Source organism: Dama dama, chromosome 14 (genome assembly GCF_033118175.1).
Source record: "Dama dama isolate Ldn47 chromosome 14, ASM3311817v1, whole genome shotgun sequence".
Lineage (NCBI taxonomy): Eukaryota > Metazoa > Chordata > Mammalia > Artiodactyla > Cervidae > Dama > Dama dama.
This window is the reverse complement of record NC_083694.1, coordinates 47,865,564-47,881,221: the sequence shown is the minus strand read 5'-3', so window position 1 is coordinate 47,881,221 and position 15,658 is coordinate 47,865,564. Positions and strand designations below refer to the sequence as shown.

The 15,658-nt window shown below is 44.8% G+C and overlaps 1 protein-coding gene across 4 annotated transcripts in view; it reads right to left on the bottom strand.

Annotated features, from left to right (window-relative positions):
• Positions 1-15,658, bottom strand: part of GNB1 (G protein subunit beta 1) — a 75,963-nt gene that overhangs the window by 7,626 nt on the left and 52,679 nt on the right. For all 4 annotated transcript variants that reach the window (XM_061160572.1, XM_061160571.1, XM_061160570.1 and 1 more), the window contains 5 exons: positions 14,671-14,773; positions 10,718-10,756; positions 9,074-9,180; positions 5,086-5,149; positions 3,856-4,018 (listed from right to left, as the gene is read on the bottom strand). In XM_061160572.1, the coding sequence (XP_061016555.1) occupies positions 3,856-4,018; positions 5,086-5,149; positions 9,074-9,180; positions 10,718-10,756; positions 14,671-14,727 (430 nt within the window). In that variant the 5' untranslated portion in view covers positions 14,728-14,773. The remainder of the gene's footprint in view (positions 1-3,855; positions 4,019-5,085; positions 5,150-9,073; positions 9,181-10,717; positions 10,757-14,670; positions 14,774-15,658) is intronic.

The window sequence follows — 15,658 nt, the reverse complement described above, 5'->3', positions numbered from 1 at the left end:
CCCGACTCTGCAGACACCACCAAGCATGAGGGTCTGCTGACAATAGCACCCAGATGGGTTTTATTGCAATTGAGTTCTAAGATCCTTCGAGAAAATGTTCCAACACCAGCTTAACAGAGAGTCCTCAGTTAATGCTCAGGCCTGAGACGCCCGAATGAGGGGTACCAATGCCCTCAGATGAAGTTAGGAACGACAGAGACAAGACAGACCACACGTGCTCAAATCTGCTGAGTCCACTGACCTTTGACACCCTCGCCTGACTAAAGGGAGGCTACATGAAGCTCATCGAACGTTAACCTTTATTGATATGAAGCATCATGTCTGAAAAGTTACAAATACCCTTAAGATGTAGAATGTTTAAAACACACCACTCAGCTCTCAAGAAGTAAGAGTTCACAATGCATGAAGGAAACACAATTTCTAATGCATTCAAATACTAGTTTTATTTTTTCTTTCAGCAAACAAGTGCTAAAAAATGTAAAAGATTTAATTAAAAAATGGAAGTCCATACGCTGAACTGGATATAAGAGATTAATAAACAGTAAGAATGTTTTTTAAGTGTTGCAAGTTCGCTGATGCTGGAAGCAAAGTGGCTTATGAAGGGTACTCACTGGACAGAAGCCCTGTTCACAAGGATGGGGCAGGCAGGCCAGCCTGGGTTCCACCCCCAGGAGTAGCCTTCCCCCACAAAACTACTATGAGCGCTGGACAAATATAAAAACAAACTCCTACAAACACTGGAAGCAGCAGCAGACAAACTGAAGGGGAACCTGCACTTGGAGGCATTGGGGGACCTTATTTTTCAGGTGCTGTGCCTGTAGGCAGGTCCCCTCCTGTGACAGCCACAACCACGCAGCCACACCTCAGACAGCACATCTGTGGCCCAACTTTCCTGAGCAGCCAGTAAAGGGTTCTGGGCAACCACAGCCAGAAAGTGAAAGAAGAAAACCTAGAAAGGAGAAAGCCATACAAGGCCCTAAAAAAAAAAATCACGCACCAACTCCCCCACATCTGTCCAAACCACACACAGGCAAGAGAGCTGAGCCCACACAGCATGGCTGCTCCCCACAGGACCACACAGCAGGATTCCAGGAGAGTAGTCTGCACAACACAACAGCCGCAAAAGCCCAGGATGCAAGTCAAATCACTAGATGCACCAACAAGCAGGAAAATGTCATCTACATTCAAGAGGAACGAGCCACCAAGACCAACCTCAAGGGACTGACTCCTAGAACTGGCAGACAAGAATTTTAAAGGCAGCTCTTGGAACTGCTCACAAAGATCCTAACTATGCTTGTTATAAATAAAAAAAGACAGGAAATCTCAGCAGAGAAACAAGAACTATTTTTTAAAAAGCAAATAAATTCTAGAACTGAAGTGAACATCTGACTTAAATGGCTTGCTGGGTGGTCTTAACAACACCATGGAGGTGACAGAAGTCACATGCCCTAGAGGACGGCTCTGGGGAAGCGGGAGATGGAATCTAAGAGATGAAGTGAATGCACAAAAGAAGAGAGCACCAAGAACAGAAAGTGGACCTCTAAAATTTCCCCAATTTAGTGAAAGACAGAACTTTACGAAGTCAAGGTGTTAAAGCACAATAAACAAAGAAAATCACTCCAAGGCATGTCAGTCAAACAGCTGAAAAATAAAGAAAAATCTTCGAAATGCTAAAAGAAAATAATACCAACCCAAAATTAAATACATCAGCAAAAATATTCTTCAGAGATGAAGGATAGTCAGTATTTTCAGGTCAGGACAGACAGAATTCCTTGGTGAGATCCACACCAACTGTAGGAAGCACTAAAGCAAGCCCCTCAGGCTGAAGGGCACCCAGGAGAAAGCACATGTCTTCAGGAAGAAATGAGCACCAGAAATGGTACAGACTTGAGTAAATGTAAAAGACTATTCAATTTTCTTCAAATGGCTAAGCACGTTTAAAGGAAAAAGTGTAACAATATATTGGGGGCTTATAACACACAAGGATGCAAGACCTAGAAAAAGAAAACTTTGTAAAGGATGAGGAAGGGCAGGCAATGGGACATTTATGGCTACAAGACTCTTGTCTTTCACATAACTGGATACAACATACCTGGCTGAACCTTAAGAATTGTGAACGTATGCTGTAATCCCTACATAAACCCTAAAATATAATTCAAAGAAGTAACCAAAAGCCAACAGCTAAAACTATAAAATATTATTCTAAACAATCAGGTAACCCAAAAGAAGGCGGGAAAGGAGAGGTCATCATAAACCCCAGTGCATCCGCAATGCAGGAAGCAGACACGAAGCTCACACAATTAGAGAGGCAGAGACATGTACAGTAGACAAGGGACTGTGTTTATAAATACAGTTACACAGACGGAAGAAATACACCATGCAAACAGCCCAAGAAGGCTGGAATGGCTGCAAGAACATCAGATAAAGCCCACTTTCCAGCAGAGGTTCTGAGACAGGAAGAGGGTCAGTTCATCAGGAAGAAATGACAGTCACGAACATAACTGCTTCCACTGAAAGAAGTCAGAATACAAGAAGCAGAAATTTCCAGAATGAAGGGAGAAAGAGAGAAATCCATCCCACCTCAGCAACTTAGAAACTAAAGACACAGAAAATGTGAATAGTGTCAAAGTCCTGCTCTGACAAACACGCTGAGAACTGCCCCACAACCTGGCCTCCTGAGCACATGCAGCGTGTCCTTGTCAGACCACCTGCTCCTCAGGAAGTGAACCTCCACAAATGAGAAAAACTCAACCAATACAGAACATTGTTTCTGAACATAACTGCATTTAATCAGAAACCACAACAGGTTATCAAAATGGTGTTAAAAATGTTTCCCACTTAATGACAACATAGCTAAAGCCACACTTGGAGGAGAGTTTACAGCTTTAAAGGCTCAATTTGAACAAGAAGGAAGGCCTAAGGTTCCACCTTAATAAGAAGCTAGAGAGTTAAGAAGGAAGCAACCCCAAAGCCAACAAAAGGCAGGAAATGACACAGGACAGAAATCAGTGCAATACAGGCAGTGTATCTTTAAAAGTTTAAAGATATACAATTAACCGGCCAGAATAAATTTAACAGACTGCCTGAATGAAGTCAAAAGGACACCAGTAACTATGATAATTCTCTGGTTGCATGTGAAGTACATGAGCAGAGGGTGTAGTTTTGAAAAAGAATACAGCAAGAGAAGTAAAATACTGGGGTGAGACCTTCTTTTCCAGAAATGTTATGTCTTTTGTAATAAATAATAACTGTCACAGGTAAATTGAACTTGGCAAAACAACCCACTATCTAACAGTTCCAGCAGGCTCTGTTCAGGAGACCTGGGCCTATAGGAATGTTCTGTCCTGTGCAGCATGAGTGCTGGTCAGTAATCAGGGTGCGTGTGTGTGTGTGCACAAGTGGACACAGGTGTATGTACATGGAGTCAGGGTGCATGTGTGTGCACACATGGAGACAGTTGTGTGTACTTGGGAGTCAGGGTGTGCATGTGTGTGTACATGTGGAGACAGGTATGTGTAACATGCATGTTTAGATTAGGAAACCATTGTGGAAAAGTGCTCAAGAGAATGAATTATGTCATGCTGATATGGAAAGAAGTTGTCCACCAGCTACTACACAGTGACCCAAGTACCCAGGATCCTTGAAAACCAGACACTATAGTGACTTAAACCAAAAGGCTTCCAACTGGTAAAAGTATATCAAGGCCTGTCTTTGATTTCACTTTCAGAGTATCTCCGGCCATTACTGTAGCCAATCTCATAAAACAACTACTGAGAAGAGACAAGTGTCCACAGCACAGTACTAATGCCTGGCTACAGCACACATGACTGTGACTTTATTGATGAGAATGTGTACCTGTGTGTCCAGCCAGCTCACGACTCACACGTACATTCCCTTCACGAGTTTTCAGATTGTAAATGGAGCAGATGTTATCCAGGCCTCCGCAGGCCACGTAGTTCCCAGAAGGGGCATAAGCGCATGTCATGACCCACGAGGAGCGCAGAGGGATGGCATGGACCTGAAGGACAGAACACACATGATGTGAGCACGCAGGTCAGACACATCACCTACTGACACTGTGATCCTGCTTCTTGTCTTCAACTGTCACTGCCCCAGAGGTGACACAGCAAGACACTGGCCAAAATTAGTTTAAAATAATTTTTATGGGTGGCCAAATGAAGGTAAAATTTAATTAGAAATTCAGTGCTGCACAACAATTTAATGTAGAGTTTTTATTTTAACTGCTGCACTGCTTGGCTTTTAGGATTAGTTTCCTGACCAGGGATCAAACCCTGGCCCTTGGCAGTGAAAATGTGGAGTCATAACCACTGGCCCACCAGAGAATCCCAAATGCAGATTTATTACAGTAAAGCAGGCACTTCAGGAATACCAGCAAAGCCCCCAAATTGAAATTACACATTAAGAGGAAAACATTTCATTGGCCTATCAAAATGACTATAAAATTAATTCACAAACTCAAGTATTTTTAGTGAAGTAATCAAACTAGACATTACTATAATTAATCCTACCACACACCTCCCTGTGTCTGAGATTTAAGTACCGCAATCTTTTTAAACACATTTGGTATTCTCCAGCAAAATATAACTGAATTTTGTCTGTTATACACATTTAGACCAATGACAATACTTTTTTCATTCAGTATGGATTGAACAATCTTGGATTAAATTTTTAAAATAATTTATACTTTAAAGTACAGTATCTTTCAGATTATTTCTTGTGAAAACCAGTCACTAATGGAAAGCTATACCTCTGCATTTTTAAATAAAACATGAGATTTCCCATGAGCTAAAATTGGATTCCTGGCTCCTAAAAACATGGAGGAGGCCCTCCCTCCACCTGCTTTGCAAGAAGACCAACCATGGCATAAGAGTGTAGCCTGGCAGCACAGGCCACACGTGCCAGCTACATGACCAGGTTTCCATTTGGCCCAAACAACTTTACTCTAAAAGCGACACCCCCGTGCTCCTCTGCCCTCTCCTTTACAAACTGTGCATAAGTGAACCCAGAGTTTAAACACCTGCCTTTGCCCAGGCTGGTCTTCAGGGCATGGTCTGCAGTGCCTACCTTGTTTGTGGTGTAGCTGTCCCAGATAATAAGTTTACCATCCTGCGAGGCACTGACTAGAAGCCTGGAGCAAAGAGACAAAAGCAAACCCGTCAGCAACACAGGAGCCTCCCCGAAGACAGCAAATGAAAACTAAATTCTCACAACAACTAACACATACTTCAATGTTACATTCGCTTGAGATAATCCCCAGCAAAATTCTAATTGTTAGACCAACTCTGAAAGCATGAAAAGAAAACACTTTCACAGGTAAGAGTGCAGGCCTGATGGTGCCTGTCTTCAGGTGCAGCCCCAGCCGCAGCCCCTCAGCTATTCAGACAAGACACACTGGTTGCCTAGCGCTGCTCTCTCAGGGTTTCTGGTCACCATATACCAGATCTGATGCCCACAGATCTTTCATGAGTCAAAGGTGGTAGGAAATATTTAGTATATAATTTTATGTTCCATTCTGACACATAAAAAGCATAAACATACAGGACTAATAAGTTTTTAGATACTCAGAATTTATAAGCCATTTCTCACCAAAAAGGGAATCCAGGTCTCCTAGAACCATGAAGAACTGCCTTCCCACCTGCCTTGAAAAGAGATGCCAATCTAAAGCAAGCTGTGCCTGTCCCACAAGAGCCTAATGAACATTTTTTGTGCCAAGTTTCTTGCTCTGGTCAGTTGGGCTAAGTGTGGACCCTGTGTGTTGAAGAGGTGCTTTGTCTGCATTTTCAGAGAGGTACAAGGATATTGCCAAAGGAAAGCATGACCAATAGGCAAACGAACTGCAAACACAAGTACTCCAGGAACCAGCCCCTCGTGGACACCCTGGGGACTCTGCCCTACAGGCGACGCTGCTCTGGGATGGGCGAGAAGGTACCCATGGAGAGACCTATGTCAGTGGGGTAGACAAGGAGAAGGGTCTGCTGTTTCAGAGACTGCATCAAAACATGGTCTCAACCATCTCAGACACAAGTGCATTTGGCTTCTTGAACTGCTCAAACCTGGAGGTATTATCACTTGAGTCACTCTGACAAGTGACCTTATGTTCTGATGCACAGACGCCATCACGTGGAGTCTGGCAGGAACACACACATGTTTGGCTCTGCATGACAACACTAATTCCAGTGCAGGCTCCAACTTTATTATTTTGGGGATGCAATTTCTTAGAGCAAATCCCTGCCTTGAGGTGCAGTTATAAATACATCAGGCACTTGAAAGACCCTGTGTATCAGATCAAGGGTCACTTGGCGGCTCTATTACTTTCAGGCCCCTCTAAGTACAGGTTGGCTGGAACATCAGAGCCAACGTAAAGAAGCTCATCCCCTGGAAAGGTCACCTCTACAAAGGTCTCCTCATCAGAAAGCTTAATATTTGCTGACGTGCCCAGGGATGGAGAACCTTTAAGCAGCCCTGATCCCCCAGAAGGTGAGAGAAGACACACCTCTTAATCCCCAAGAGGACTGCCATGAGGACCTGGCTCCTCCTGTCTCCCACCTCCTCGGAGCACAGAGGCAGAGCTAGGAGAAGGCCCAAAGCCCCAGTCCAGGTCCCAAGGCCTCCCCCTTCCTGCACACTCACAGACCTGGATGGATTAGCAGTGTTTCCCTCTCAATTGTATCACTTTGGCAGATTTTAGAAAAGGGAGAAAAGGTTTAACATTAATTCACATGATTGAAAGAAGACTCTCAAACATTATAAAAAGTAGACTTTATGTATAAAAATTACAATATATTGATAAACATATCATAAATGCACATATATGTACTGACACAAGCACACCCATAAGCCTCACTGTAGGCACCTCCTAGAGCTTTCTCTCTCCCTGAAAATTTTCTAAATTTATTCACTTGTTTTTAAAGTATTTATTTGGCTGTGCCGGGTCTTAGCTATGGCATGTAGGATCTCCAAGCTTCGTTGGGGCATGTGAACTCTTAGTTTTGGCATGTGGGATCTAGTTCCCTGACCAGGAATCAAATACAGGCCCCTGCACTGGGAACGTGGAGTCTTACCTACTAGACCACCAGGCAAGTCCCTCTCCTATAGTTTTAAAATACAACCAGCTAACCACTGTGATAGTCTGAGAATATCCATGAACCACACAAACATAATAAAATAACTGGTATTCCCAAATTATTATTATGACTCATTAACCTTGAGTCATGAAAAGAAGTTGTATAATAAACTTTGATGTCTATGAAGATTCCATAAACAAAATGTACATCCAAAACATTAAAAAAAAAAAAATTTCTGATGTTAAAGAAGAAAATTGTAGTCTCCAGAAAACATGGCTATCTAGGGGAAAAAAATCTCCAAAGGGCTCTGGATAGCAGGAGTTCTCCTTGGCATCATTTTTTGTTTTCCTGGTTTATAAGACAGCCCTCGTGTAAGGACATTATACCAGTAATTGCCATTTGAAGAGCAGCTGTACAACACACGTCCATGTACCCTACACCGTCCAAGAAAGTGAACAAGCCAGGTGGTGCCCAGCAGCCTCCCCAGTACTCTGCCTCACCCTGCTCCGTGGGCTCCATGACCCTGAACCGGTGCTGCTGCTTCCTCATGTTTGCACCTTCCACCACTGGATTCCCGAGCACAGTTTGTGTTCAAACCAGAGGGCATGCAGAGCCTTGAGGATGTACTCAGGACACCTGCATGATCTACGGGCTCCCTGCCCCTAAGGCCCTCTCTTCATTGTCACAGCTCTGGCCACACACTTGCCATAGTTCTTCAAACACAGCTCTCGGTCACCTCTCAGGACACAAGTGACACATCACTGTCCATCCAACTTCCTGTCTAACCAGGACACTGATGTTCCCAAAGATCAGGAAAGACCCCAAAGATAAGATACTATATGATTACCGTCTACTTTTTGAGAATAGAATCTAAGATGGATGGATTAGTAAGGGCAATTTTCCTTTTTTCCTCTTCTATTCTTTCTGATCATTGCCATCATTAACAGGATCTAAGTTAGCTCTCATTTGCATTTGGAATTATATGGGATACTGTACAGAACAAACTAAAAATAGAATCTTTTGTTCTATAGCTGTTGACACACTAAAGCAGCCAATTTCACGAACAAAGAAAAAAAATACCAAGCAGAAAATTCCTCTCTGACAATTAAAACATGAAAAAAATGCAACTCAGAGAAAAGCATCTAATCCTCAAAGTATAACATGTTAGTTATTTGAAAAAACACATTACAGTCACAACATCACATGGCTTTTTCTTTAATTATTTGAGAGGAAAAGTGGAGAAAGATTACCCAGTACCCTCCAACAGGAAGACAGAAGGAGCTGGATGGATTTCATTTCAGCAATGCTGCAGGTGAAGGGAAATAGGACGAGGAAGGGGAAGGAGGCCCAGAGAGCAATGGTGACTAGTCATTTAGAAAGAGGTGTGAACACAGGCAGAATTCAAGGAACAGAGGGATTGCTAGAGAAAAGGGGGTGGGGTGGGCAGGCAAGGGAGAGGCAGAGACAACACCTCTCATGTACATGCTCTGTGCCCCAGTGCAGCCCTCAGGACACACGCATCACTGTTTTAACTCTCCCGACACCACATGGACTGGCTTCTGATCCCTGAACCAGATCACCAAAACCACGAGAGGGTGTGGCCATGAGGTCACAAGGAACGGGCTGGAAAGAAGAGCCACGGCATAGTGGGCAGGTCACCCCTCAAGATGGCACAGAGGGGACAGGTCAGCCCCCCCCGGTTACACAGAGAGGACAGGTCACAGCTCAAGGTGACAGAGGGGACAGGTCACCTCCCCCAGGGGACACAGAGGACAGGTACCGCCCCCCCCGAGGTGGCACGGGCACTGTGCCATGGAGCTGGGAAGACAAAGATGAGGGGAAGGTGGTGACAAGGGAACGGCAGCATGGCGAGCTGTCCTGCCTGCTACACATCTGACAGCAGTGCCCAGTTTTTTCTTTACCAATCCCAGCCTGTGAGCTCTGGCCCCACCCTCCCACCATGAATGCCCATGTTCCTGCCCACACACCTGGAGTCGGTGCCCCAGTGCATGGCATAGATCTTGGCCAAGTGTCCCCTCAGCGTCCTCCTGGTGCGCATCTGGATTCTTCCCACAGGGTCAATGTTGTTTGTGATCTTAAAAATAAAAGTTACCAAGAATTAACTCCATGGGAGGCACACTCTCCCCCTGTCACCCCCCTCCACCAAAGTCTCCTTCATGCCCACCCTGCTCAGTGACACCACTGCCCTGGATGGCTGTGCCTGCCTGGCTCCTGCCAGTCAGCCCATTGTGTAGCAAGTCAGCCTTGCTCCATCGTGAGGCCCCACCCCAGGCGCAACAGCTTAGTGCTGGCCCAGAGCCTCCTCCCCCCACCCCCATCAGCACGCTAACTGGCCATCCAAGTCCAGCTCTTCCTGCCTCTGTTCGGCCCTGGAAGGCTGCTCTTCCTCCTAACAGGGCTCACCATCTAACAGGGCTCCAGGAACATAGACTGCTTGGTGCTGTGTGTGCTGAGCTGGACAACAATGGTCATATCTTCTGCACTCTGGAGTTTAAGGCACAAAATTGCATGTGCACACTACTGTTCACCCAACACACAAGAACCTGATGTTCATGACTCTGGGTTTACAAATGGAGTAAGTGTGTCACAACAGTGGGCTTTAAAAAACGTAGAGTCCAAAGTAAATCTGAGAATTCAAATGTAGGTGATCCCGGCATTCTAACTTTTAACTTATTGTTTAACCCCATAAACGGTAGCTTCTAAAGCACTGAGATGATGTAAAGAATGTAATCATCCTCAACAGAAGGAATATAATTTTTCTTTCACATTTCTGTTCAGTGTTTGAGACAAAAAAATTTTTTTTCAATGAGGTGAAATTCACCATCTGAAAGGATATAATTTAGCAATATTTAGTATATTCACAACATTGTTCCACTATCAGTGGTATCTGGTTTCAAACCATCTTCATCATTACCCCCAGAGGAAGCCCCTCATCCACTAAGCAGTCACTCCCTACAGCCTCCTCCTCAACCCTGGGCAAGCATGAATTTATTTTCTGTTTCTACAGGGTGACCTGTTCTGGACAGTTCATGTACACAGAATCACACGCCGTGACCTCCTCTCACTGAGCACACGTGTCTCAAGGTTCACCCTTCTATGGCTGAGTAAGTCCCACTGTGTGGACAGGCTGTGTCTGGCCCTGATCTCATCCCCCAAGGGCACACAGCTGCTGGGAGCAGTGCCTCCGGGAGCATTCGGACACCGGCTGATCTGAGCATCAGCTCTAGTCTCTCTGGGTGCATACCTAGGAGTGGAACCATGGGTCATAACTCGGGTTTCAATCTCTGAGAATGTGCCAAACTGGACCTTAGAAATTAAGGTTCTAAGGCAGACCTAATTAGGGAGAGGAACTTCAAAACATCCATATTGAAACTGTAATAATATTTAGGACTCTGACCTCTGTAAGAGGACATAATTACTTAAGGCTAGAGAGATATTTATTTTTTATCTAAAACTCACCACAGCCTATGCCCAGCATTGACAATGACCTGCAAATGAGAACCTTCAAAGAGGGGCCCCACCCTTACTGTGCACAAAGTCAGAGCAGCTCCTTCCGAGGCCCAGAGCACCAGCCTCTATAGCAAATCAGTGACTGCATCAATGGTCCTTACCTGAGAGAGAGTCGCGTCTGCACACGCCTTCCGAGCATCCTGGGAAATGACAAGGACAATGAGACATTAGTGCTGCTCCCAGTACAGGCTCCCCCAGACCCAGGCTGCAGCTTCAATCAAAGTGAAAGTCGCTCAGTCATGTCCAACTCTTTGTGACCCCATGGATATACAGTCCATGGAATTCTCCAGGCCAGAATACTAGAGTGGGTAGTCGTTCCTTTCTCCAAGTGATCTTCCAATCCAGGGATCGAACCCAGGTCTCCTGTGATACAGGCGGATTCTTTACCAGCTGAGCCACCAGGGAAGCCCAGGAAATACTGAAGTGAGTAGCCTGTGCCTTCTCCAGGGAACCTTCCTGACTCAGGAATCGGGGTGTCCTGCATTGCAGGTGGATTCTTTACCAGCTGAGCTACACAAGGGAAGCAGTCTCAGAGCCTCTACCAAGAGCCTCCCCACCCTGCCTTGAGCCCAGGGCATGTTGGACACAGAACCAGACACACACGGACATGTCTCAGCCTGCAGATCACCCCCCTAACGCACAACACCCCCGTGCTCACACTCCTGCCTGCAGCCTCCAGCACCTTCCTACAGCACTGCACCGGCGTCCTGAGTCGTGGGGCCCAGAAAAACAATGTCTAGAAAGCAGTGAATGGCCAGCCCAGGGAATCTTTCTTCTAGAATGCATTAACTCAGGACTGTGTTTTCAAGCCAAACAATCCTGATGCTGACCTCTATGGAAAGGAGCAAAGGGTCTGGAGTCAAGGCAACCAAATCTCTGGCTGGTCACATCCTGCTGCTTGCTTTCTTATCTGTGAAAAGACTTTGTGAAGCAGGCAAGAAATGTAATACAAAAGGCTGTTCCTCAAGCTAATGAAGATGTCCTTGTTGTTCCTAAGCGATCCAAGCTGCTAGAAAATAAATCTGGAAATCTCAAATCTGGATATGACTTTTACAAACAGAAAGCCATACATTATGAAGGGAAATGAGACACTGGCTTTGAAAGGATAAGACTCTGAATGTAGGAGTGGGGCCTAAGAAGAAAATTGGGTGTAGGAATAATTTCAAAGGAAACTGACAATTTCTCATAAAACTCTGCCACTGTGTAGCCATCTGCCCACCCGCGCTCACTGATACACATCTGAAGGCTCATGTGAACACTCCTGAAGGCGTCCAGGAGACCTTCTCCAGGGGCAAACAACCTCACTGCTAATTATTTTTACTTCATGAAGCTGGTGGTAGTATTTGTCAATCTAGAACATGGAGATATACTCAAAGAGATTGCTATTATAAATGTACCAAATAGCTAGATTCCAAATTCAACTTAAATTATCCTATTAGAAGCCATTCTGCTCAGTTAATTCTGCATATTTAATTACACAATTAAAACAGGAAAATTATATAATTGAGTATTTCTGTGCCAGCACCTATTCTGGTGTCAGGACCAGGCAGAAGGGCGATCCCAAGCAGGTCTCCCATGGGTGGTTTTGTTACGGTCCCTACGTTCAGTATTAACTTCTGAATACCGTTCTTACTGATGTTATACATGGCTTTCAATTTTAAAAAATAACAAGAATTTTAAAAAGTTTTTGGCCATGTCATATGTGGCCTGTGGGGTCTTAGTTCCCTGACCAGGGACTGAACCCAGACCACCGCAGTGAAAGCCTACAGTCCTGACTACCAGACACCAGGGAAGGCCCTGGTCGGGACTCTAGACAAGAATTATTTTAAAAGAAAAAGCAAACCAAGGACATAAGCAGCTTTGCCCTGGTTAGTGTCCAGAGATTAAAATGGATTTTGTAACGTCCATAGCAGACTGTGGTGACACAAGAGAACAGAAAAAAATCATTTTAGAAACTAAACACAGGACCCACAAGTGCTGGTGTAAAAGTCTGCAGCACTCCTCAGGACAAGCACCTACACTGTGGAGACAGCCTTCTCATGGGAGCCATCTCTGCAGCTGCTTAAGACTGACAGCGCTGTCCAGCACTCTTCAGACTCAATTCCAACTAAACGGCCTGGGGCTTTGTTCACAATGCCTTATTGTTTAGCCAAGGCTCCTGTCTGTCTGTGCTGAGAAAAATCACCACCCTGCCCCTCCGCAGAGGAGCACACCCTGGCCCGCAGTCAGTTAGGCTGTATCTGGGTGGATGTCCCGCTGGCACAGGACAGCACGTGGTGAGGCCGTCCACTCAGGCCACAGTAACTGCAGTGCCTGCACATGCCGCACGGCCTGGGGTGCTCACAGGCAGGGTTAATCCTGGAGCTCTCCTTCATCTGTCAGAAGCTCTCATGTCTAAGACACATCACGTTTCAGTCAGCATTCCTCACAGACACTACCACAGGTCAGAAGAGATGGTGCCTTGGGGTCTTTCAGCTGAAATACCAAGCTAGGAAAAAGAGACCCTCCTAGCATCATCCACCATCTGTTGGACTCACTGTGTCTGCTTTCTTTAACAAGTATGTGTTTCTTCGGCAAGCAGGAAAAAAGGTTTTCCTTTGTTAGAGAAAGTCTTCCATTCCTGTTTGGTGTACAGCCAATTCTGTTTTGTGCAAAGAAAAAGAAACCAGAAGGGCTTCAAAGGCAGGGCTGTTCAGCTCGTCAGCTCTCCTGGGGACGGTCCATTGGAAGGGGATGCCACGGAGATGCCAGAGGTGCAGTGAGGCAGTTTTGTGCCAGAGACACCGAATTGGCAAGACTGAGCACCAACAGAACGTAATGCAATAAACGTACTTATTAATTACGTGTCAATATGGTAATCTTTTATATACACTGGTTTAGATACAGTTGGTAAAAATTAATCCTACCGGTTTCCCTGTACTGATTTCAAGTCCATATGTGGCTCACAGGACAGACCTGTCCCCTGTGAGGAGGGCGGCAAGTGCTTCACAGAAAATGGGTTGAGATGCAACACTTACTTTCCAAAACCTTTATTTTTTTCCCACAATATTTGGATTTTTTTTTAAACCTATACAAACTTTATTTGCTACAAATAGATCTAAACCCACTATTTACGAACAACAACTTCTTGTCAGAAAATCAAAGTTCTGATTTCTATATTCCAGAGTGTGGCTGGACGTATTAAACAAATCTGCTAAGTCTTCCTTATTCTTACTGAGCTACACTGTATCTTTTAAATATTGAGATTGGAAATTCTTACAGTAGAAGGATCTCTTCTGTCTCCTCTTTGGTGCATATCTCAGATAATCTCCTTATCTTTTCTCAAGCTCAGTTAAGAAGCTGGCTAAAATGACACTGGTCTTTCCTTCCAATTACCATCAGGCCTTTGGAGCATATAACTGGTCATTTAAAAGGAAATAATTAGGTTCCCCCTTGAAATACCCGTGGCTTTGCAGCACACCTCTACAAACCCACCAGCAGACTGCATGGAGGGGTGGTGAGGAGGTTCTGGACAACTCTGCAACTGTCCTTCTTTCCAACAGGCAGCTGGACAGGACCCAGCCATTTTTATCTTCAAGTCAGTGTCTCTGTTCTAACAGTCAAAACCCTCCCTAAAGAGCACTCAAGAACAAATCACCCACACCTAGAATACCTCTATTGTTCTTGTTGACATTCTTGCTTTCTTAAACAAGTTTCCTGCCCTCAACTCAGAGGTCACAGTGGGGAAACAGACACCACACTCTGTATGGTGACCAAAAGAAGGTCCCAAAGCTAATTCCCAAGGTTAAGAAAAGAGGCTCTGAAAGATGTCTGTAAATTTCTATGAAAACATTCTAGGTGTATTCAAGTAACAATATACTAGAAAAAAATCCTGAAAATAAGGTACTAGGCCAAACCTCTGGATCTATAGTTTCTACATCCTGGGCCAATTAAGATTCAATTTCAATCCAAAACAAGGAATAGCCATTCTGAAACCCATCTTTCCTTAAAACGGTAACATCACACCTGAAATTCAAATGATGAACAAAATGAAGCACACAGGTAGTTTACGTACTCTAATTTGGTTTTTAAGCTGTTCGGCCTCCTGCCGTAACTGGTCAAGTTCACTCATCTTCTAATGTTAGTGCTCTTCAAAGCCACCTCAAAGAATCTGAGATCTGAAAGAGAAAAACAAGTACCAAAATGAATAAACAATGACTGAGTCACTTAACGAAGCTGGTGAGAAAAGGGAATTGAAATTTTGAGAGCTGTGGTTTCATTACAAGTCAGAGAACTTTTCTTTAGCCTTCATCAGAACATGTAAAATGCCCAAAAGGGCTGGGTCAACAGAGTGTAACTACTGTTGTACATGAGCCTCAAAAAATGACAGTGTCCAGCAGACTGTGCAGAAGGTGGTGGTGGGCTAAAAGAGAGAAAGTCTGTCTAGAAGCAGTTTTCATGGAGGATCTGGACCTCACTATAAACTCAAGAACCTAAGAGTGATATTTAGAACAGCTCTCACGTGAAAACTCAGGGCAGTTAGTTCAGGATGGGGCACAGTGGCCACCTGGCAACCTAGCACCTCAAAGGCATGTCGATGACCCTGAACCCATGACTGCCCAGAGGACATCAGCAGGTCACACAACAATCCCAGAAGGACTCAGCCTGGTGTCCAGCAGGCCTTTCATTCAGAACAACTTACTCTCCCACCAAAATGGGCTCTGGGATCCCAGGAGACTCAGAAGCAACACCACAGCCCTTCCAGGCAAAGGCCCAAGAGGGCTCGGTACAAGCAACCCTGCTGCCCGCTCCTGTCCCAGCCCCACCCCTAGGCTCATGAGACATTATTCTTGAAATCACTGTCAAAACAAAATTACCTGTTAAACAAGAGCAGTATTTTCCCGGGGGAATGCCATAGTTGGGGGTTGCATTTCTGACCAAGAACATAGCTGTTAAGTCCATCCTAACTGTGACCAACATATCACAAAGCCAAAGAAACAATCACAAACATCTTTTAATCACTTAAGAACACAATTAGCTCCCACCTGCAAGCACAGCATATT